Source organism: Streptopelia decaocto (assembly GCF_964273445.1).
Source record: "Streptopelia decaocto genome assembly, chromosome: 8".
Classification (NCBI taxonomy): domain Eukaryota; kingdom Metazoa; phylum Chordata; class Aves; order Columbiformes; family Columbidae; genus Streptopelia; species Streptopelia decaocto.
Genome location: NC_138662.1, coordinates 19,331,268 through 19,354,842, shown reverse-complemented (window position 1 = coordinate 19,354,842; position 23,575 = coordinate 19,331,268). Strand labels below are relative to the sequence as shown.

Genomic DNA, 23,575 nt, shown 5'->3' with positions numbered 1-23,575 from the left:
AGCCAAAGCCAAGGTGGAAGGTGGCCTTCAGGAGACTTGGTCTGGACTTCTTTGCTCTGAATCTGGGGAGAAAATGTTGTTAATTGATCCCGGTTGAGGTGGTAAAATTCACATCAGCCTGGGGCTTGAAGCCTGGAGCTGAACCGGGTGTTGAGAGTAGGAAGCTGCAGTCCTGTAGTTGTGGTCCTGGCGCCCTGGGTCAGGGTCTGCGGTGTGACGAGAGGTGCAAAGGGGTTCGGGGTTTTGCTCCATATGTGCTGATGGACAAATGTTCTGAGGCAGGATGGGGAGGCAGCAGGCTGTGTCTTCTGCGGATGCTCAACCATGGGCTGTGCCTTGGTTTCCATCCCAGGCATTTCTTGGATCCAGGTCTTTACGTTTTTCCTTCTGCCGTAGGAGCTCAGGTGAAGGATGGGGTGCACTCTCCTCCTGGGAAGTACACATCCAGCTTATGCATTTCATATAGAAAGCCTCTTGGCAATCCTTGTGTGGTCCCTACGTGGACTTCAATACCCAGATGAGTTGCAAGAATAGAATAGAATCATTGTGGTTTAAGAGACCCTTAAGATCATTGAGTCCAGAGGACAGCCTTGCACTTCTGGTATAGCTGAGTGGAGCTGGCAAACATGTTTAAGGTCCCAGTCCATGCCTGGTTTCCACAGCAGGGACAAGCCGTCCCGGGCAGGACCCGCCTGGACTGTCCTTGCGTGCCTCTGTGCCTTGGGATGGTCATTTGGGGGAAGCCGGCGTTTCTCCCTCGGAAACGCTGGTGATCCCGTTTGGGAACAGCTCTGGGCAGGGCAGCGTGCAGCCTCTTGATGGCGAGAGCACGTGGTGGCCCCAGAGCTGTTCTCCTTGGCGTGATGTCGCTTCTCACAGAGGACCAGGGAAGGGGAATTGCACTCTTGAGAAATGCTATTTAATTTCCTTGCTACTTATTCTTCTGTGCCCTTTTTCGCTGAGGGTCAAGTTTCTTGTTGAAGCCCCTGGGCAGTAGGTGGCTGCTTCTGCTCGTCATGTTTCTCAGGGCAGAAGAGGTGCAATTCCTTGCTCAGAAGATCCTTGCAGGGCAGGAGTGGAAGCTGCTGTACCACATGTGCTGCAGGGCAGGACAGGGTCCTCAGCCCCTGCTCAGGAAGATGCTAAAGATTTTCCTGATGCAGGGGGTAGTAATGGAGATTGGAGCTGGACAGCTTCAGAGCTCACCATTGATTTCATCAGGGTGTGGTTCGAGCCAGGGATAAGATTTGTAATGATTTAACTCGCCTGCTAGGGAGAGACAACGGCTCAATAGTTTTTAATGACTGTGTGCAGTGAAGGAAGGAGTTAAAGTTTAGCCTTGTTGCAGCTGATTGCATATGTAGCGCAGCTCTAACTCAGTACCACCACCAGCCTTTCCTCATTGTTGCAAGGCTTTTCCCAGGCAGATGAACCTAAAAATACACCAGCTGTATGGTGAGGCTGACTCTCCTGTGGCCTGTGGGCTTTTCTCGCCCCCCCCCCCCCCCCCCCAGATTATCTCCCCTCTCTCCCTTTTGCTAATTACTGGCAGCTCAGCAGCTTGGGCGTTTGAAAATGGAGCCTGTCCCTTCTCCTAGCGCTGAGAGCAGCGAGTGACTTGGAGAGATTGCAGGTAAAGACCCACTAAATGCCATTTTCCCTTTTGGGAGTTGGTTATATGGGGGTTTTCAATCCCATTTCTTCACTCTTCCAGCCTCCCTTGCAAAGTGCAAGACTGTAAAGCTCCTGGGACAGTTTGCAGACCTCGTCCCACAGCTGGAGAGCAGCTTCTCTCCAAGACAAAACGATGCTTTCTGTAACCCTAGGGGTGCAGACCCGCCTGGGACCCCCACAGGGCTCCTCGTGGGGATGTGATGTGGGCAATGTGAGCTCACTGGGGTGCTGGTGATGCAGGAGTGGGGACTGCAGGTATGTCTGTGGGTGCCAGATGTGCGCCTCTGTGCTCGTCAGCGTGTTTTAAATCCCACCTTCAGCTGCTTCTGCAAGGGCTGCCGCTTTGTATCCTCACCGCCTGTGCTGACTCGGCATCTGTCGGTGCTCTGGACTCGCTGCCTGGACGGGTGGAGAGCTGGTCCTTAACGCTCTGTCCAGTCTTTGCCTTTTAAGGTTAGTTTTTCCATCCCAGTACTCATGCTTTCTGCTCTCAAAAGTGATGATTATTTTCCCAAAGCATGATCTGCCATCCCACACTCAGGTTTCTCGGGGGATGAACGCTGTGGGCCCCTTGCCACCTCTTTAGGAGCGCTCAAGTGGGATGCAGGCATTTATGGGGCAAGCCCATGTCTTTTTGATGAAAGGCTCTTTTGAAGTGGGGGTGCGGGAGTGTTGGCTGGGGCGAGGCGGGCAGCTCCATCCAGGTCACGCAGCAGCTGTGACCGTCTCAGCGCGGCCACTTTTGAGGTGAAACCGTGCGCAAACGTCCTTTCTGGCATCGGATGAAAGGGACTGGGGCGGATTTGGCGCTTGCGCAATTGCTTTGTTTCTGGCGGCAGGTTTCCTGCTATACGTTTGTGCATGTGTGTATATATATGTGTGTGTGCACAGAAAACCCCCAGCCCTGCGTGGGGTTGCTTTGTGCTGCAGGATGCTCTGTGCTGCATCTCTTGCCATCCAGGCAAGTGAGATGGGGTGTATTTTTGGTCCTGCTTTCCCAGTTGGCAAGCATGCATCCAGGCTTGGGGAATGTATTATTTTATTGCAGGCTGTTTCAGGGCTGGGCTTGACTCCAGGATGTCTGCTCGGGGTTTTCTGTGCTTTGGGACCGTGGTGTGCACAGTGCAGGTCTTAGTTCTGGGTGGCACTTGCACGTTGGTCCTGGGCTGGGTCCTCCCTGGGGTGAGATGGTATTTGGGTGCCTCATGGTTTAAAGTGCGTGCCAGCGGAGGAGCTGCCCTGCCGTTAGCTGTACCATGACCTCTCCGGGGGGGGGGGTGGAGGTGCTGTGACGGGAGGGAAATGCCCTTTGGACCCTGTGCTGCTGCTCCCGTGGGCCGGGAGCTGCTCCGGTGCAGGGCTGCCTGCTGCCCCCACTGCTGGGGGCTTGGACCCCGCTTTAATTTGATCCAGGTCTCAAGTACCCACATCATTTAATACTGAAGAAAGCAGGCAAACTAACCGTTCCTACTATTTTTTTCTCTTTTAAAATAATTGCTGCTGCTGGTTTCAAGCAGGACAGGACAAAACCCCCACTGGTGTCAGGGCACTAGGATAAGGTGTTGCTGCTAACGTGTCTTTAGGAGCAGAAATTTCGGCCGAGCTCTGCAGAATGTGGTCTCTGTGCTCACCGCAGCTCTGCCTCGCTTTGTTCGTGCTCTGGCTCCTGAGTAGCAATTCCCTACATTAATTTGACAATCTCCTGTAGGCCTTTCTAGCCCCACATCCTGACCTCTGGCTCTCCTACTCCCTAAAACAGAAGTGATGAAGCTGCTGCCACGCTTGTGGCTTTTCGGAGCTAATCGGGAGGTTGTGCCGACAGCGGGGCTTGGTCCTACACCTCCGAGTGGTTTGGGGGCTCATAAGCTCTGATCTGGGGTGCTTGTGGTTACGGTCTTACCAACAAGCTTGTAAAAGTGAAGGTGCTGGGCAGCGTGGCTGCCCCCGGGCAGCGGTGGCGCTGTGTGCTCTGTGCTCGGAGGCACTCGATGTTGCAAAAGATGGTGGGAACAGGAGACTTAAGACCATGCAGGTGATTTCTGGGATTGGTGGCTTCCTGCTTTGGTGTTCTCCACACCCATGGAGCTTTGTGGCACCCGGCTTTGATCTCTGTGTTGCTCGCTTCCCTTGAGGCTATTGCCTTGGAGGTGGAAGGGAGCAGGGTGGCAAGTTCTTGGGCAGGGGAGGGTTGGTGGATCTGCAGAGAGGGTTTGGAAGTGGTGTGGAGGCTTTGCCCAGTCATCGAATCATGGAGCAGTTTGAGTTGAAGGGACCTTCCCAGCGCCCCCAGTGCCCCCCCTGCCATGAGCAGGGACATCTTCACCAGCTCAGGGTGCTCAGAGCCCCGTCCAGCCTGGCCTGGGATGTCTCCAGGGATGGTTCATCCACCACCTCTCTGGCCAACCTGGGCCAGGCTCTCACCACCCTCAGGGCAACAATTCCTTCCTCATGTCCAGCCTGAATCTCCCTCCTTTGGTTTAAAACCATCACCCCTTGTCCTATCACAACAGACTCTTCTAAAAAGTCTGTCTCCATCTTTCTTACCGTCCCCTTTAAGCACTGGAAGGTGCAATAAGGTCCCCCTGGAGTCTTTTCATGCGCTGGGGCCCAGTGTAGCTGGCAGGGCTGCAGGGATGGCTGGGCTGGGCTTGCCCTGGGAAGGAAAGGTTTCATGTTTGTTGGAAGCAGGAGAAGGGGGAAAAAAGCCTCTCCCCTCTGATGTCTCCCTGGCTGGCTCCTTGGCTTGGGAAGGGGGGCAGCAGAACTGAGGATGCTCTATGGGATGTCAGGGTACTGTGTGGTCCAAACGGTGACGATGAAGCCCCCTGAGGTGTGTGTGGGGCCTGGCTGGCGGGTCACACAACCCCATGCGGTCTGGGGTGCTGCAGAGCCGCGCTGTCACCACCGGCCATATTTCCTCCTGAGCCACTCCCTGATGGGGATCCTGCCCCAGGTTATCCCGGCTGAGGGCTGAGTCAGAGATGGGTGATAAGGAGAGGGAGGTTCTCCTCCTTCTCTGGCTTATCTGCCATGGCTGGGGTGGGGAACTGCGGGCTGAGCTCGTATCCCAGCTGCGGACCTGGGGAGTGATGGTTCAGCCTTGGGTGGATGGATCGTGATGGTGTCACTGGGATGGGCTTTGTGCTGGCAGGGGGGGATTGCACCAACCCACGTTACCCAGGGGTGCTTGTGCCTGTGCGGGGGATGGAAAAGATGGAATCACAGAATCATTTTGGTTGGAAGAAACCCTCAAAATCATCGAGTCCAGCCATAACCCACCCCTGGCACTGCCCCATGTCCCTGAGAACCTCATCTCCATCTGTTCAACCCCTCCAGGGATGGTGACTCCAGCACTGCCCTGGGCAGCCTGTTCCAATGCCCCACAGCCCTTTGGGGAAGAAATGGTTCCCAAGATCCAACCTCAGTCTCCCCTGGTGCAACCTGAGGCCGTTTCCTCTGCTCCTGGCGCTTGTTCCTGGGGAGCAGAGCCCGACCCCCCTGGCTCCAAGCTCCTTTCAGGCAGTTGTTGAGAATGAGGAGGTTGCCCCTCAGCTCCTGTTCTCCAGGCTATAGGGACTGGGATGCAACCAAGGCACTGCCGAGCTGTCTGCCTTGGCTTCTTGTGGCCATCTCCCCGCTGCTGGGGATGCAGAGGTCACACAGATGTGGATTTTTGGCTGCCTCCTTGCCGTGCTGTATTACCAAGCCCCAGCTGTGGCACAGCAGCGTGCAGAGCTCTCCATCCTCCCCACCCGCGCCTCCTCATCCCTCCAGAGCCTCTCAAGCCAACTGCCTGATGACTGGCCCTGCGTTCCTTAATGCATATAAATGCCAGAAGGACGTGCTTCTCCTTGCCGTGCCCGCTTGCTCCCCCCGTTCCCCCTGCCCAGGGCCCTCCTGGGCTTTGTCAGCAGGCAGGTGGCAGGGCCGGCAGGCAGCGTGCCAGCGCTGTTGGCTCTCCCAGCTCCTTTAAAAGGTCCGTCCTCTGTGCAGGGGCTCAGGCTGTGCTTCCTGCGAACTGGGGGTTTGCATCTGCGCCCAGTGCTGCTGTGGAGCGGGACAGAGGCAGCAAAGCCGATGGGCTCCTCTTGCAGCTTGTTAGCAGCCATCCCTGGCTAATGCTTTGGTGCTGCTGGTGGTGTTAAAAGCAGGTTGGGGCCAGTTGTGCCCCATCAAGGTGTTTGTATGTGGTAGGTGTGCTGGAGTGCATCGCCAAGTTGCCGGGGATCATATAATTGTCTTGTGTTGGAAGGGACCCACAAGGATCATCGAGTCCAACTCCTGTCCCTGCACAGGACACCCCACAGGTCACACCGTGTGTCTGAGGGCGTTGTCCAGTCTCTTCTTGAACTCTGCCAGGCTTGGGGCTGTGACACCTCCCTGGGGAGCCTGTTCAGTGTCCAGCACCCTCTGGGTGAAGAACCTTTTCCTAATGTCCAACCTGAACCTCTCCTGGCACATCCTCCTGCCGTTCCCTTGGGTCCTGTCATCGGTCGATGTGCTGGTCTGCTCCAGCCAGCAGTTGCTCTTCCCGAGGGGTTTGGGCAGAGGGCAGGGCAGGGTGATGGTCCTTGGAGGGGGCTGGTGGTTGAGGCTCAGATGGTGGGATGTAGCACATGACAGTGCCTGTGCATGGTGGTCTGTGATCAGGGGGGGTTGTCCTCAGCATCTCCAGGCTCCCCTGGTCTCCTCACCAGGGATGTGTTTTCCTCCAGGGCAGGAGCTAGTAGGGGGGGTTTCGTTATGCAAAGCAGCAAAGTCTCTGCTGGGTGGGGTGTTCCAGGCTTGACCCCATGAAGGAAAGCATCCTAACCTTGCTCTTCTTGTCTTTCTCGCTCTAGGGCTGACTGGACTGGCCGTGCCCACGATGCCGTGAATGCCGAGCGCAGCGGAACCAGAGGAGACTGTGTCCCGTTAGCTTCTCCTCCCTCCCTCATCCCTTTAGTTTGGGTTTGTTTCTATTTATTTTGTGGTTGGGTTTGGGCATGGCCTTGGCCGAATGCGAGGCTGCCGTGATGTGGCTCCTTTGGCTCAAGCACCACTTGTCCATCAACGTTTGGACCTTGCTGCTCTTGGGGAGCACCTGGCTACCGCTGGCGGAAGGCAGCCCCAAGTCTCCCTTTAGGACTTTCCCGGTTACAGACTGGAGCTTGACGCACTTGGTGGTCCACAACAAAACCGGGGAGGTCTACGTGGGGGCTGTCAATCGGATCTACAAGCTCTCCAATAACCTCACGCTCCTGCGGACCCACGTGACGGGGCCCGTGGAGGACAATGAGAAATGTTACCCGCCGCCCAGCGTTCAGTCCTGCCCGCACGGGCTGGTCACCACCAACAACGTGAACAAACTGCTGCTGGTGGACTACTCGGGGAACCGGCTGATCGCCTGTGGCAGTGCCTCCCAGGGTATTTGCCAGTTCCTGCGGCTGGATGACCTCTTCAAGTTGGGTGAGCCCCACCACCGCAAGGAGCACTACCTCTCCAGCGTCAACGAGTCAGGCACCATGTCTGGGGTCATCATCGAGGTGCTGAATGGGCAGAACAAGCTCTTCATTGGGACACCCATTGACGGGAAATCGGAGTACTTCCCCACACTCTCCAGCCGTAAACTGATGGCCAACGAGGAGAACGCGGAGATGTTTGGCTTTGTCTACCAGGATGAGTTTGTCTCCTCCCAGCTCAAGATCCCCTCGGATACACTCTCCAAGTTTCCCACCTTTGACATCTACTACATCTACAGCTTCAGCAGCGAGCAGTTTGTTTACTACCTGACCCTGCAGCTGGACACCCAGCTCACCTCACCCGACTCCACTGGGGAGCAGTTTTTCACCTCCAAGATCGTCCGCCTTTGCGTGGACGACCCCAAGTTCTACTCCTATGTGGAGTTCCCCATCGGTTGTGTGCAGGACGGCATTGAGTACCGCCTGATCCAGGACGCCTACCTGACCAAACCTGGCAAGGCTTTAGCCAAGTACCTGGGCATCTCGGAGCGGGAGGATATCCTCTTCACCATCTTCTCCCAGGGCCAGAAAAACAGGGTTAAGCCTCCTAAGGAGTCTGTGCTCTGCCTCTTCACGTTGAAGAAGATCAAGGATAAGATCAAGGAGCGTATCCAGTCGTGCTACAGAGGGGAAGGGAAACTCTCGCTGCCCTGGCTCTTGAATAAGGAGCTGGGCTGCATCAACTCGGTGAGTTCCTGCTTTCTTCTACCCAAGCCAGGCTGCTTCTGGCTCCTGGTGGTTCTCTCTGGCCAGACCCTTGCCGGTGACCTGAGCTGTGTTTCCCACTGGGAGTACTGGTGACGTTAGGGCTGGGTGCTGGGCTTGCTTGGTAGCATTCCTCATGGAGATTGCAGCTTCATCACGGGCCCATTTGGGTTTGGGTTGCATCTCCCCATGGAGAGCTCCAAGCAAGGGCCTCCATGCCAATGCAGGTACCTGCTTCTGGTTCCCCTCCCCTGTGGATTTGGGGAGTGTCAGTGAGCTGGGCTGGGAGGGCAGGATGGTGAATCCTCAAGCTGCAGCTCTGTTGGGCAGCCCCTTGCAGATAGCTCGTGTGAATTTGTGAGTGTTATGTCACCTTGGGATGAGCAGAAGGTGTTGGGGACTAGTGGGATGTGTGGGACAGGTAGCATGGACCTGATGGAGAGAGGCAGGGAGGTTGGTGGTCTTGGTAGGAGTTCGTCATGTTCAGCATGGAGAGACCACGTCCACTGGAGGGAAGGGCACAGGGCACCGTGAACGAGGTGGGTTTTGAGTGTGGCCAGTGCAAAGTGTCACCCAGAGCGCTGGCATCCCAGAGCAGTGATTTCCAACTGTTGCTGGATATTTTTTCCAGGCAACATTATAAACCAGAGCGGTTGCAGGGAGGCCACAGCTCTGGGTGACAGGGAGGTCTGACGCTGGGCAGCACCAAGCAAGGACGGGTTTTGGGGTGCCAGTGTGTGCGTTTGGGAGGATCTGGTGGAGGTCCTGATACCCCTGCTATCGCCCACCCCCCATCCCCACTTACTGCTGCTCGGCACCCATCACTGAGCCCCCAGCCCTGCTCGAGCAGGGGTTTGGGTGCCTTGCGGTTCAGGTGGGTGGGCAGGGGGTCCCTGCCTTCCCTCCCACCGTCCTCCCGCAGCTCTGGGGGAGACAGCGAACAGCTGCCTGACAAAGTAAAGGGTTTGCTGTCAAGAGCGCTGGGCTCGCAAATCAGATTTTGGCTTTGAACTAATTCAATTTTGTTGGAAAATGATGAAATCGTTACACTGCTGCCTGTTGGGTCGCGCAGCTGCCGGCTCCGGCAGCGGAGATGCTCACCAGCCGCCTCCCCCAGCACCCCACAGCAGCACTGTGCCCCCTGGATTTGGAGAGGGGGCTCTGCCCCCTGGCATTTTAGATGCAGTTTCATGCTAGGAGGGTCCCGGGATTGCTACTTGGTGGGCAGCCTGAGTGAGTAGGTGGATCTCAAGATGCTCTATGGGTCCTGCAGACTTGCTGGGTGGAGGGATGTGTGTCATGATGTGGGGTGGCTCCTGCTTTTGGATGGGATGGGTTTGGGGGGTGCTGCTCTCCACCAGGGGAGCCAGGTGGTGTTTTCTGTCCCTGTCCTGCTCCAGCTGCCAAACAGAGCTGGGAGAGACATGACTGCACCATGAGTCAGGCCCTCAGCCCCATGCTGTGCTGAGCACAAGCCAAAACAGGCCCCGTGGAGTATGGAACTTCTTGCTGGCAGGAGTCTTGGTGCCCCTAATAAAATGCAGCCACCTCTGGGGTGGGTTGTGACAGTGACGGATCTCTCGGTGGTGGGGGCTGGCCAGAAAATAAAGGGCGTATATATATATTTTTAATTTATTATTAAGGGGGCAGAATGTAGTTGCTCAAATCAGTAGTTGCTTGGGATTTACACCCCATCCGTATGGAAAATATCCTGGTAGTGCTCTTTGCTCTCTTCCTTCGACGCAGTGAGGGGCTGAGGCTGGTCCATGCTGGAGGAGGCTTTACTGGTGCCCCCTCGCAGACCTTTGGGAGCGCAGGGATGCTCATCCCTCAGCGCCGCAGGGCAGCTCCCATTCTCCGGAGCCGGTGCCAGAGCCAGGAGCAGAGGCTGCCAGGCTTGGCAGCCAGCTCGGGAGATGTTAGTGGTTCCTCCCCGGTGCTGGCGAGCGGAGCGAATTCTTGTCTCCTGTTTCTCTCTCTCCCCTTCTGGGATGCAGCAGCAGCGGCAGGGAGAAGCAACACCCGGCATGCTCAGACCCATCCATGGACTCCCATGCACAGCAAAGACATCTTGCGGGACTGTCCCGTCTGTTCTCCTGCACCAGCCTCACTGCCCAAATCGCTCCTGAGCCTGTCCAGTGGTTTCATTCATGGTGTTTCACTGAAGAGGGGTTTGGTGTTCTGTATCATAGAATGGGTTGGGTTGAAGGGACCTTCCCAGCTCCCCCAGTGCCCCCCCTGCCATGAGCAGGGACATCTTCACCAGCTCAGGTTGCTCAGAGCCCCGTCCAGCCTGGCCTGGGATGTCTCCAGGGATGGTTCATCCACCACCTCTCTGGGCAACCTGGGCCAGGCTCTCACCACCCTCAGGGTAACAATTTCTTCCTCATCTCCAGTCTGAATCTCCCCTCATTTAGTTTAAAACCATCACATCTTTTCCTGTTGCAACAGGCCCTGCTCAAAAGCCTGTCCCCATCTTTCTTATCAGCCCCTTTTAAGCACTGAAAGGTGCAATAAGGTCTCCCCAGAGCTTCTCTTCTCCAGCTGAACACCCCAGCTCTCTCAGCCTGTTCCCCCAGCAGAGCTGTTCCAGCCTCGGATCATTCCTGTGGCTCCTCTGGCCCCTCTCCAACAGGTCTGTGTGTCACCCCGCTCTGTGCTGTCCCTGTGCAATGCCCGGAGCCGGCAGGACGTGGGCAGCAGTGTTGCCCAAGGGAGAAAATGAGTTCTGAGTCCTTGCTGGGGCTCACTGCCCAGCCTGCTGGCACAGGGCGATGGCTGGTGACAAACTGGCCCAAACTGGGCTTGGATAATCCAAATCCTTCCCAGGGGCAGACAGAGAAATGCAGATGTTAACAAACTGTACCATGCTGGGATGATTCCTGAGCAGCGATTAATGTGCAGAAAGCCTGGCATCCCAGCCTGGCACTGGGTACCTGCATCCTCCTCCACGGCTCTTTATGTCGCCTGCATCCTCCATCGCAGACCCTGGGGGCCCACAGGAGGTGGGGGGTGCCTCTAATGGTGTTAACTGGTGAATTACTGGCTAATTAATAACGCTGAGTGGCGCGAGCCTTGTCTCTATCTGCTCCCTCATTGCTTTTGGAAGTGGGCTTGAAGGGATGCAATGAGACAAGGCATGTCAAGGAGATCACCCATTCCCGCTGCAGGCCCACCTTTTCCCCTCTGACAGGCCATTTCCACCGAAATCCAAGTTTCCTGACCCTGTTTTGGGTAGGTGGGTTAGTGCTGGGAGAGAGGAGAGGGCTGCAGCACTTGGAGGTGGAGACCTGGGTGTCTGGGGGCCAGGGGCAGCTGAGATGGATGCCAAAGGAAAGCAGTGAAATAAATAACAAAACAAAAAAACCCAAACCCCTTAAACAACAACCCCCCTTTGCAACATACTGGGGCCGTGGTCCCTGCAAGCACCCCTGCAAACGGGGGAGCGGGCAGAGCTCGATGTCTCCTGCAGATCCCAGCATCTGCAAGCTGAGACACCGCAAGGTCACTGGCCCTCGTGTGTTGTGGTGCGTGTCGGTCCCTGCCAGCACCGGCCAGGGGACAGCTGTCCCTCTGTCCTTCCGTCCCTCCATCCCTCTGCCTCGCCTCTCCCCGCAGCCGCATCCTCCAGTGATATCGGTTGGTGCCGTAACCCTCGTACCGCTGCCCTTGGCCCGACCTCCCCATGCTGCCTGCCTGTGCTTCTCTAACGAGCCAGTTTGCTGTTAATGAGCTAATTGTCGGCGTAATTATTTATCGAGGTGGTGTCGGCATCGCGGCGGCGGGCGCTCCTCGTGGTCCTGGAGCGCAGCTGTATTTGTCATTTCCCAGAGAGTTTGTTGAGACAAAGCAGAGAGGAGTGAACACCGTAAACATCTCTCCTCTTGCATATTCAGCAGCCAAGGGGTTGGGGAAGCAGCAGATTGAGTGTGGAGAGAGCAGAATTGGCACCCAGGGGCTGCCGGGGTTTAAACGCCTTCATGGCATCACCCTTAACCCCTCTGCGACTGCTGTTGGCTGGGTGGAAGGTGCCGGGCTGCTTTACAGGGGGGCTGTTGGGGCCAAAGAGCTTTTTTTTCCTCCATAAAGTGCCTGAAAGATCCTGTGTATCCGGATGGGACTGGGGTGTTACTGGCTGGAGCATTGCTTCTGTCTCAGCCCACCGCTGGAAAGAGAATTTTCTCGGACCTGCTGTTTTAAAATGTCAAGCCTGGTGATGTAGAGGAGGATGCTTAGTGTGTGTGCTGGTTGATGGATAGGAGAGGCTGCTTGCAAGGCTGGGATTCGGAGGATAAGTGGAGAAGTCCTAATTCCCCTTCTCTCCTTGTCCTGCCATTGCAGAGGTGCATGGAGCACCCTGTTCCTTTTTTTGGGAGCCCTGCATCTCTTCTGCCTGGTTGCAGGAGTTCCTCTGGTTTAGGGAAGGATGAGTGAAGGTCAGGAGGGGAAGGGAGTTGATCTTTGGCCGTAAACTGACTCAGGCATCTCACAAAACCAGAAGTCGGAGGAACTGAGGAAGCAGCCCAGCATCCCCAGGCTGCCCGGGGAAGGGGGTGAGAGGTCTCACCATGGGTGTGGGAGGCTGAAACTGTTGTGGATACGAGTGTGTGGTCCTGGGGCATGGAAAATGCCATGTTTTCCCTCCTCCCTGGGGGTTGCTGCTGGGAGCTGACCCTCACTTCACGGGCAGTGAAGCTGCAACAGTGGTGAGGGGTCTGGAGCATCTTATGAGGAGAGACTGAGAGAGCTGGGGCTGTTCAGCTGGAGAAGAGAAACTGAGAGGGATCTTATTTATGCTGGTAAATATCTCAGGGATGGGTGTCAAAAGGATGGATCAGATTCTTTTCAAGTGGTGCTCAATGACAGGGTGAGGGGCAGTGAGCACAGACTGAAACACAGGAGGTTCCCTTTGAATATGAGGAGAAACTTCTTTACTTTGAGGTGCCAGAGCCTGGCCCAGGCTGCCCAGAGCGGGTGTGGAGTCTCCTCTGGAGACATTCAAACCTGATGGATGTGATCCTGTGTGATCTGCTCTGGTGACCCTGTGTTAGCAGGTGGGTTGGACTGGATGATTTCCAGAGGTCCCTTCAACCCCAACCATCCTGTGATTCTGTGATGTGCGTTGCAGCGCTATGTGCTGCCCTTGCGTACGTGGAGCTCGGGAGCTCGGCGTTTTCCCATATGCTCCGTGCACATGCTGTATGGATTTAAAACCCCTTGGGGACTGGCATGCATTTGGAGGCCGCTGCTTGCCAAAAAACATCTCTCTCCCCTTAAAATTTGAAAGTTACATAAGGAACCTTGTGAAGTGGAAAAATGCCGCGGCTGGAGCAGGGTGTCCCCTTTGCCACCCTGACCTCCTGCCCCCGGACTTGCTGCTGCCCTTGGGGATGTGACCAGAGCCCCTTGCTGCCTGTGATGGGCCAGGGGCTGCTGGGGGTGGATTTTGCTGGTGCTGTGTGACTCTGTGAGGCCACTGCCTAACTAGGACATCTGGGAGGTCTGTGTGCCCCCACCCAGGCTGGATACTCATGGCCAGGTTCTCTTGTTCTGCTCACCAGGTCAGGGTGACATGTGAGGATGCTCGACGGTGGGGGTGAGTGTTGCAGAGCTGGTCCTGGTCCCACATCCCGGTTTTTAGAGGGGACACCCCTCTGGCTTTGCCTTGCCCATCAGTGTGATCTTCCTCACTGAGGTCCCTGCTGTCGCAGCCCCAAGGGCAGAGAAGGGCTGGGGCAGATCCGCCTCCTCCCTGGGCAGAGCTCGCCAAAGCTTCTCCCGACCCGTGGGCGAGCGCTGAACGCGGAGGCAGCTGGCTGGGCCAGGCGCCTCGTCTGGGGCAAGGCAGCAGGAGAAAAATGTGGGGATTTCCTGGAGACGTTCCTGCGGGAGGTGGAGCAGGGCTGGCAGGTGGGGAGCGTGTTTGCTGAAGGCTCTGCTATGTGAAGTGAGGCTCTTTTCAGGAGTCCTGACCTGTTTGTCTTGGCACAGCCTTGGCTGGGAAGTGTTTTGTCTCTGGGGGAAGGCTGGGGCGCAGGATTCAGCCCATGCTGTCAAGCCATTCTCTTTTTGAAGCTAGCTCCAGGGTGAGGAGAGGGGGGCGCGTGTGCTGGGGAGCTCATGCCGGCGTCCCACGTGTCTGCCATGGCAGCGCTGGGGATGCAGAGGGAGCAGGGATGCTGTGCTGGCTCCTGCTGGGTCTGTAAGTGCTGCTCTGTTAAGATGAAGAGCACCAAGAGCTTTGGCCTTGGTCTGCAAAGCTTGTTCAGAATCAGAGTGGGGCTGTATGCCTTGGATGTGTCCCAAGTGCCTTACATCAGCGCATAGGGAATTTTAAGGAAGCATCAGCTCATCCCTTTCCTTTGCGGGTGAGGTGGGAGCACTGGGACAGGATGGGCAAGGGATGGGGCTGCCGAAGCTGCTGTAGCCAGTGGGGCAGAGGTGGGAGATGGCTGGTGGCCATCTGAGAGGTCCAGCATGTCAAGGCATTGGCAAGAAGCTCATCTCTCCTCTCTTTTCTTCCGACAGCCGCTGCAGATTGATGACAACTTCTGCGGGCAGGATTTTAACCAGCCGCTGGGCGGGACCGTCACCATCGAGGGGACCCCGCTCTTTGTGGATAAGGAGGACGGGATGACCTCGGTGGCTGCCTATGACTACAGAGGACAAACCGTCGTCTTTGCGGGCACACGGAGCGGCAAGATCAAAAAGGTAGGAAAGCCCTCGGTGATGCCGATGGGCAGGGATGACCGCTCGCCTCGCTGGCCCTTTTCGGGGTACAGATAGGGCTGTGCCTCCATCACAGTGTGACTCGTATAGTGGGGGTAACATCCAAAGGGCCAGTGAGGGGCAATTCCTCCTTCCTCCTGTCTGCCAAGCAATTTTACAAAACCTCTGTTTTTTGGAAGGGTTATAACCTAGAGAAGTTGAGTCCTGGTTCTTGGTGGCTCAGACCTGTCCTGTTGTCTCTCAGGCGGGTGAGTTTGCCCTGTAGCTGCCATGGGGTGAGCTCTGTCTGTCTGTCTGGGTCCGTATGGCTTTGCAGGGCGGGTGGAGGTTGGTGTTGATGGCTCCAGCCCGGTGCTGGGGGGACTCTGCTCTTCCCATATCCCCCCACGGCACAAAAGGCTGCTTGTTGGTGGCAATTAGCAAATAGCTGTGTGCATGCCTTTCTCTGCCTGCATCTCCACAGGGCACGGATTTCCTGTTATCATAACATCGTGCCTGTAATTACAGCTGTACATGCCCTGGGTAAACACAGCTTGCGTTAACTGCATCCTCAGGCAGGGAGAGGCAGCACCAAGGTGCAGGGGCTGGAGGACCAGGGCTTGGCTGGGGGGTCTGACCAGTTGCTGTGTGGCTTGTGAGGTGCTCCAGCATCCTGTCCTGGGCACAGCACCCTGAGTCTTTTGCAGGCTGTGTTGGTCGGGGTGCTCTGGATGAGGCAGGGTGACCTCCCTGGCAGGATTCAGGGCCACAGTGACATTTTGGGGGTAGCCCCTGTATGTCCCACTCACCCTGCCTGTGTTTTTCCCCTGTGCCCTCTGCCTGCCTGTTAGCTGCATCTTTAGGGACAGGGGACAGGAGCAGCCTGTGTTGGGATGAGAGACAGGATTTTGGGGGTCCTCTCCAGCCCCACATACTCTGCTTGGTTTCTTGCAGTCCTCGGAGGGGCACAGCAGCGCTGGGGCTGTGGGGAGCTGACAGAGGCAGCTCGTCCTCCCTTCCGGATCGATGAGGGATCCGGAGGGACCGGTGTCGCGTTGCTGGCGGCTTCTCCTGCTGCTGGGCTCCAGATGGGGGGTTTGACATGGGGATGGGAAGGAAGAAGCGTGTGGGAGGAGGGGCAGCAAAGCCACAGGGACAGTATTACACCTCCAGTTCCTGATTTATCTAGAGGGGCTGGAATTTTCTTTTTACACAGCAGATTTCTGGTTTTCCTCCTTTTTTCAGTTTTGCTCTTGTCTTTGCACCCTCAGAGCCGCTTGCAGGCAGTGGTCTGGGGGGGTGCCTGGCTGGGCTGTGGGCAGTGTGCCACCAGGTTGAGGCCAGGACTTTGAGCCCAGGTGAGGCTTAAGCATCCTGTCCTGCTGGGCTTTCCCCAAATTGCTTTTTTCTAGTTTTGGTGCCCCTGATTGCTTGTCTGGCTCTCTGGCCCTGCAGGGCATGAGGGACATGGAACAAGAGCCTCATGGGGAGTGAAAAGATGGGTCTTGATCCTGCCCAGAGACTCTGGGCAGGTTTTGTGGGCTTGTCCTGGCTGGAGCCCTCAGAGCTCTCGCGTGGCAGCGTGGGGGCACCTTCCATGTGCTGAGCCCAGTGCTGCTGGGCCCCTATGAGGGCTGGGGGAGCTAGAGCTGTCCCCTGCTGTGACCTTGGGCTGGGCAGCCCAGCCGTTCTGCGGCAGGGGTTGCCTGGCCCGGATGGCAAAGCGCTGCCTCAGCAGCTACCTGATCCTGCCGCCCGGCTGCCGGCAAGGCTGGAGGGAGGGGAAGGCTCCCACTCTACCCAGGGCTGCCAGCCTGTCGCTGAGTGGTGCCGCCGTGTCCCCAGCCAGGGGACGGGATGCCTGGCAGGAGTACAGCAGAGCATGGCCGAGGCGGCTCCCCCAGGCACAGGTGCAGGAGGTCCTTCTGCCTTCGAGCCATCGGCGTTTCCCTGTCCCCTTGGCGAGTGCCTGCATTTGGCTTGGTGAGCCTGGTGGCTTCCTTGCCTTCCTGTTGGTCCCCTGTGCCTGTGTCAGCATCTCCTGGCATCTCCTTCGGGGGAGAAGGGGCTGTGGCGACAGCTGGGTGCCCCCTCCCCATCCCCAGGAGCCCTGTCACGGGTGCTGCTCTGCCGGGGGGGCACTGATCTCGCCATCTGGGCCGGGGTAAGGTCAGGGCAGAGTCACTGCCGCGTCTGGATTTTCCTTGGATGGCAGCTCCCTTGCCCAGCATTTGTCTGGGCTGTTGTGTGCAGACAGAGCCTCCCTTTGTGTCCCCCCGGCCCCAAAAAGCCACGCGAGGCTCTGGCTGCCCTGCAGCCTCTCCCCAGCCCTGCTGCCAACAGTTGCTGCTGGGTTGCCGGCAGCACCTGCTGCCACTGCAGCTGCAGGGAGACCTTCCTTTCTGGGGGGGTGGAAGGATATTGCAGGCAATGTCAGGGTGGTGGGACAGGAACTGTGGGCTGGGATGGGGAGACACCGGGGGGATGGAAATAATAGAATCATAGAACAGTTTGGGTTGGATGGGACTTTCCCAGCTCCCCCAGTGCCCCCCCCTGCCATGAGCAGGGACATCTTCACCAGCTCAGGGTGCTCAGAGCCCCGTCCAGCCTGGCCTGGGATGTCTCCAGGGATGGTTCATCCACCACCTCTCTGGCCAACCTGGGCCAGGCTCTCACCACCCTTATTGTAAAAAATGTCTTTCTTGTGTCCAGCCTGAATCTCCCCTCCTTTAGTTTAAAACCATGCAAGACCCCCGGGATGCTGAGCAGGTCACAGCAGTGAAGCCCGTGGCAGCTCCCAGCTTGTCCCCGCAGGGTCACCAGGCAGGCCGTTATCTTTGGCTGGCCCCGAGTTATGCGGAGAGGCCAGGCTTGGAAAGCCCTGAGCCCCGCGTGCTCGCCCTGCCCCGTGCCAGCAGTCATGGGACTGGGGGCACTGGGGGAATTCCTGCGGCTGCCCGGGTGAGCAATGCGGGGATGACTGAGCCGCTTCCCCCGCGCCGTGCGGCAGCGACCCGGCTGTGCACCCTGCGGTCTGAGGGTGCTGCGATGGGGAAGTGACACAGGGACATGAGCTGTGAGCGTGTTGCGGCGGGGATGGCCAGGGGACGTTTGCGCAAGGGAAGCAAGCCTTGCTTCCTAATGCTTGGGTTTTTCCTGGGAAACACCTGTCCTCGCTTGGGAATCTTTTTAGTGGGTGGTTGTCGTTTTCCCAAGTTGTCTTTCCTATTTTTTGGGTGAACAGAAAGTTGCATGTGTAATTGCACCGGGAGCGCTCGGTCACATGCTGAAAAGCCTCGTTTGACTCGTAGTCACCTCTTAACCTGTGCGTGCCAAGGACTCGATTTTGGGTTTGCTTGAAGTGTTGTATGGACAGAGGGAACAAGGATGATGCTAGAGAGGGGGAGCTGATGGTGCAACCCCCTCCCAGTAACTGCACGGGGCAGTGGGCATCCCGGGAGGTGCAGCACACACTGGGCTGCTCTCGTTAGTTAGCTTGCCATCTGCTCCTCGTTATGCAAACCAGGCACTGCCGTAGGGCTCTGCTGAGCTCCGGTGTGGCCCTTGTGGGTTGACCCAGTTTTGGGTGCCGCCTGGTTATTTTTGGGGGGTGAGCTGAGCTCCTCCCTCGAAGCAGCTGGTGGCTCCCTGCCCGCTGCCGTCCCCTGGCTGCTGCAGGAGATATCCAGCACAAACTGGGATACAGGTGCTGGAGATCCCTAAGGTGGACACCGTCATGGGACCATGCAGCTGGTGCATCCCAGCCAGGATAGCGTCGAACTACGCATCCCTTGCAGCCCGTTTTGCTCTCGTATATTTTTTGAGGATTATCTGACTGCTCGGTCGGTACCGTAATCCCTGCAGCTCCCTGCCCTGTCCTGAAACCGTCTGGCCTCGGGCGTGAATGCATCAGGACGCGTCTCGGTCGGGAATCCGCTCCCCGCTGGGGCTGGCGCTTGCTGCAGCTTGTTTATTCTCTCCCATGGAAAGCGCAGCTGAACCGCCCCCACCTCTGGCTTCTTTGGCTTCTCCTCTTCAATAATAATAAATAAACTCTTCACGCTAAGTGGGTCATCCCCATCCCTGCACAATGTGGTCCTCCTCTTACGTCCTGGAGAGGGCAGAGGGGCTGCCGAGGGCTTTTGGGGGCCAGATTTGGCAAGTTGTGGAGGCACCCCCTTTCTGTAGGGTTGTCTTAAAGCTTTGGAGAAGGATGCTTTGGTGTGTTCACAGCCCTTGGTGTGTCGGGGCAGAGTGAGCCTAAAATGTGCTGTGAGGAGAGGGAGCTGCTGCCTGAGGGCTTTTTGGGAATTTCTCCGTGTTCTGCTGGTTCTCTTCCCATTGTGAAAGCCCCTTTGCGCTGCCCTCTGGGCTAGGAGGCATGACCTGATTGTGGTCCATGTGAACTGGAAGGAGAAGCTGTCAGGCTCCCTGCCTGCTTGGCTGGTCCCCGTCCCACGGGTTCTTTGGTGTCACCCTCTGCTTAGCGCTCAGGGTAAGCAGCTCTGGTTGAAAAGGGGTCCTTTGTGTCTGGGCATGTGAAATCCGGCTCCTGGAGCACCCAGAATGGCTCAGCCCCCCTCGTGACCCCACTGCCGGCTACCCTAATACTGCCTGCACCTCCGGCAGGCTTTTTTTTTTGGGGGGGGGGGGCAGATTTGGGGCATGAAACCTGCCCTGGTGGTGTCAGCTGGTGACCCTCGAGGACTCCCTGAGCATTGACCCTGGCACAGCCCCTGGAAATCCTCTCCTGCCTGCCTTGCTGCCTTTCCCCAGCTGCCCACCCAGCACAAGGGCCTTTTGTTCCTCCTGCCTCTTCCCTCTCCCGCTCTGCCCCCATCCCATCCCATCCCATCCCCTGGGGACCCCTCGCCCCCTCCCTACATGCCCACAGTCCCCCTGGGCGCCTGCGCCCAGCCCCAGAAGGGCGATCTGCTCCTCGGAGCGTGCGCCCGCGCCTCTCCCCAATCAATGGCAATAATTTTATTGGCATGACAAGGTAGCCGACAGTTGCCAAAGTGAATCCATCAAAATACCTCTCGGCAGCTCCCCGCCCCCTCGAGAGCTCTCCCTGGAGTCTTAAAGCTGTTTTAATCAAGGTGGTGGCTGGAGAGCTGGCGTGTTAAGTGGATGGGGTAATGAGGAGGGGGCGGTGGAGCTTTCCCGTCCCCCTGCTCATGGCGGGGAGCACTCGGCATCGCCCCTCTCCTGCTCAGCAGGAAGGGGCCCCGCTCGCCGACATGGTCCGGCTTTGTTGAGCCGCCCGGATCCGAACAGGATGTCTCATTGTTGGAGGAAACAATTAGAAATTCATCGTGAACCGTTGGCCTCGAGGACAGGCTGGGGTGTTGGGGCTGGGGCCGCAGGCAGCTGCCAGCTCCGTCCTTGAGTGACTCCTGGAGGGGGACTCTGCCGGGGTTTGGGCTCCTGTGTCGTGCAGGATGATGGATGGGGCTGAGCTCTCCGAGGGATGCTCCGACATGCTCACACAGCATTGGGGAGGCAGAGGAGCTCTTGGGGGCTCCCTTGCTCTAAACCCCGCTCCCTCCACCCTTGCGCCCCCAGGCTTTTTGACTCACAAGCCATAACCCTCGCTTTTTTTTTTTAATTTCCCCCCATCTGTTCTGCTCTCTGCACAAAGCCGGCAGGTGAGTGAGGGCTGGGAGCCTGGCTCCCGGCCAGCCGGGGAGGCGGCAGCAGCCGCCAGCCCCGCTCCAACCTTCCCTGCTGAAAGCGCTGACGGTGCACGTCTTGCCCGTCCCTGGCTCCGGCGCCGGGCGCCCGCGGGCATTGTGCTGCCTCACCCCAGTCCATCAGCCCGCTCTGGCTGCTGCGGAGCCGCCGCCGGGTACAGCGGCGTCACCGCCAGGCTTTGCCGGTGTCGGGGCAAGGTGACTTTTGGGGAGTGGCGTGTTGCAGAAGCTGGAGGAGTCTCAGGGGTAGGGGTGGATCCCGAAGACCCTGTGTCTTCAAAAGGGCTGCTGGGTGCAAATGTGGCTTCTGTATTCACCCCGAAAAAGGGGGTTTGAGGGCAAGATGCCTCTTGGCAGCCCCCTGAGCCGGCTCTGCTGCTCTGTGGGATGTGCTCCAAACAGCAGCGTTGCCTTCGCCGTTGGTCCCTGCAGACACCATCCCATGCTCCGGTTGGGGCTGCCACCCTAGAAATAGCCTGGAAGTAGGTCTGGGAAAGGAAAAGCAAGAGCCTGCAGGTTTGCTCCTGTGTGCCATCCCTGATCCTGCCCTTCTTCTTGTGGGGCTATGTAGGGCAGTGGTGGCCATGGCTCAGCAGTGCTGGGAGAGCGATGCTTTGGGGTTGTTGTTGGGGACACTGAGCCTGCCTAAACCTATGGGCAACGGGGGGGCCTGCGTTAGGAAAAGGTGCGTGGACTTGCCCATCACTGTGGGCAGGCAGCGCCGGCAGCGAGCGCTGGGTTTTCCCTCCCGGCTGGTGGGGTTGGTTTGGTTGGCGAAACATGAAGCTGGTGAACGTTTTCTTCTGCATCTCTCTGCCCCTGAATGCGGGGCTGTGGTCCCTATTCTGCTGGGAAGAGCAGGAGCACGACTTTTGCTTTAGACTTCGCCTCTTGCTGGGGACCTCTGTGGTGGCCCCATGGGGACAGGGCAGGGTGAAAAGCCACCCCATTGAGATGGAAATGAGCTGGGAGGCCCCAGCTCTGTTGGGTCCCTCCTGTTGAAGCCATTGTGCCTATTCACAGTCTTGAACACTGACTAATTTTGGCTTTTCAGGTGGGTGAATAGCCCTGGCCTCCCACCAGAGGCAGTGGAGAAGAGGGAAGACTTGGGAGCCCTTTCAGCTCATCGGGAAGGCAGCAGTTTGAGAGGCAGGGACTGCCTGGATGGGGAGGGACAGTGCTGGTGTCCTGCCTCGCCTTTGTGCAGCCCCATTAACCTAGATTAATGGTGCCTGAGGAATTTGCCCTGAGCCCGTGGCTGCTGGAGGAGGGAAGATGTGTGCTCAGCAGGGGCCAGGCTGGTTTCCATGTTGTCTGGGTCCCCGTGTGTCCCAGCGCTGCCTCAGGTCGAGATGTGACAGTGGGGAAGGTCAACCATCCCCTGTCCCTGTGGGCTGGTCTCCCCCCTTCTCCCCTTCCAGATTGTGAGGAAAAAGCTGTCATAAATCAAGACTGAGGTGGAGGTGCCGTGCGGCACTTGGGGGTGCAGGATGTGGCGCCATCATCCATCTCCAAGGCTTTGATAGACATGGGGGTCACTCATCTCCACTGCAGGTCCAAGTGGGGATGGTGCTGAGCCCCAGGCTGCTCAGAGAGCTGCTGTTTGGCTTCTGTTATCCTCTGTCCTTTTTAATTATGGGCTTCCCTGAGTGGAGCAGGGGAACAGATGCTGATGGCCAGACTGGTAACAACAGGGCAGGGCAGTTTCTCCCCTGTTTCTCCCGTGGTCGTTGTTGTGCAGTGGGGTGGGGGACAGGAGGTAAACCCCATTCTTTTGGGTACCGGAGAAGCATGTGGGACCAGAGCATTCAGTCCATATCTTCCCTGGGTCATTCTCAGCCTGCGTGATACAGGGCAAACAAACCCGGGGATCAGGGCTGTGCTGGTAATCCTGGCATAGCTGGCGGATGAGCAAATACCCGAGAGCTCTGCTCATCACAGGGCGACAGAGCCGGACACACGGCACCGGGGTTTAGATGTGCCGCCTGGCTAAAGAAAGGGTCTCCCAGCCTTGGGGGATGTGGGTGTTAATCCTGGCTTAGGCCACCACAATGAGGATAATACTGAGTGTTTTACGTGATGGCACTTGATGATGAAATGAGTTTGATGGGTTCTTGCTTTAATCTCTCGGTTGGACACGGTTGTTTGGCTGGGGGTGAATCGGAGCAGGGTGGGGGCAGAGCTGGGTCTTGAAGGGTTTTTCATGGAATAAACCTCCCTGCATGCGCCCAGCTGCTTCCAAGCTGGGAACTTTCCCCATAACCCCCCCCCTCCCTTTCCTTACCCATTGCAATTGGGTTGAGACTGGAGGTGGAGAGTGTGGCTGCAGCAGGGGACATGACGGGCAGGGGTAGTGCCATTGTTTGGGGTTTGGCACTGGATTTTGGGGCCCCTGGGTGGCCCGTGCTGTTCCAGAGCCGATCCTGGCACCTCCCCGCTCTTTGTGCGCCCGTGGACCAGCACGAAACCTCGCTGTGGCAGCGAGAGCAATTGTCTACACGGGGAGCAATAGTGGGAAAGTTTTATTTAATGGATGCTTAGTTCTTTTAATGCCATTTAGCAGCTGGAGAGAAGGAAGAAAGCCAGCGCTGTGTGACAAGCCGGCTCTCTGCAGACCGAGGACGGGCTGTGGTGGCGGGGAGCATCCCTACGGTCTCGCAGAGAAAGGCAGGATGATCTGATAGTGCTCTAATTTTGCCATGCTTTGTGCTCTGGAGGGCAGCACCGGTTGGTTGCTCTGTGCCGGGACAGCTCTGGCATGGCTGGGGAGCTCGCTGGGGAGATGTGGGGAGGGGTCGTGCTGGGGAAGCGTCTCCCTCCCACCATAATCCCCGTAGGGGTGAAGAAAACGACGCCGGGCTGAAAAAGCCCGTGTGGATTTTATTAGCTACAACCCTAATGATGTATTTTGTATTGCTCTCCTGTGTGGATAAAAATTACCAGACCTCAAACAAAGGGGAAATAAAAAAAAAGTCTCTCTGACCTTGAAGCCGTTCGTTCACTTGTCTTCATTTCATTCCCCTCGGCTGGGGATGCAGGTCAGTTTTGGGTGCTATTTATAGTCCACTTCACTCTATGGTTTTCTTTACAAAGCAAAAGGTTGTCACCTTTGTTTCTGATACTGCAGAGAGGAGATGCTCGAGGGAAAAGGAAGAATAAATGAGAAATTTTTCAGAGTGCTCCCGTACACGGCAAGGCTTTGTAATCTGGAAAGATCAAAAAGGCCCAGACTGCCGCGCCGAGCTCCTCGCGTGGACGTAGCCAGGGTCTGTGTGCCCGGAGGGGTCCGGGATG

The 23,575-nt window shown here is 57.3% G+C and overlaps 1 protein-coding gene across 2 annotated transcripts in view; it reads left to right on the top strand.

The window, feature by feature from the left end:
- The window catches only part of PLXNA1 (plexin A1), a 116,004-nt gene that overhangs the window by 8,072 nt on the left and 84,357 nt on the right, over positions 1-23,575 (top strand). For both annotated transcript variants that reach the window (XM_082060075.1, XM_082060076.1), the window contains exons 2-3: positions 6,516-7,862; positions 14,409-14,591. In XM_082060075.1, coding sequence (XP_081916201.1) covers positions 6,660-7,862; positions 14,409-14,591 — 1,386 coding nt within the window. In that variant the 5' untranslated portion in view covers positions 6,516-6,659. The remainder of the gene's footprint in view (positions 1-6,515; positions 7,863-14,408; positions 14,592-23,575) is intronic.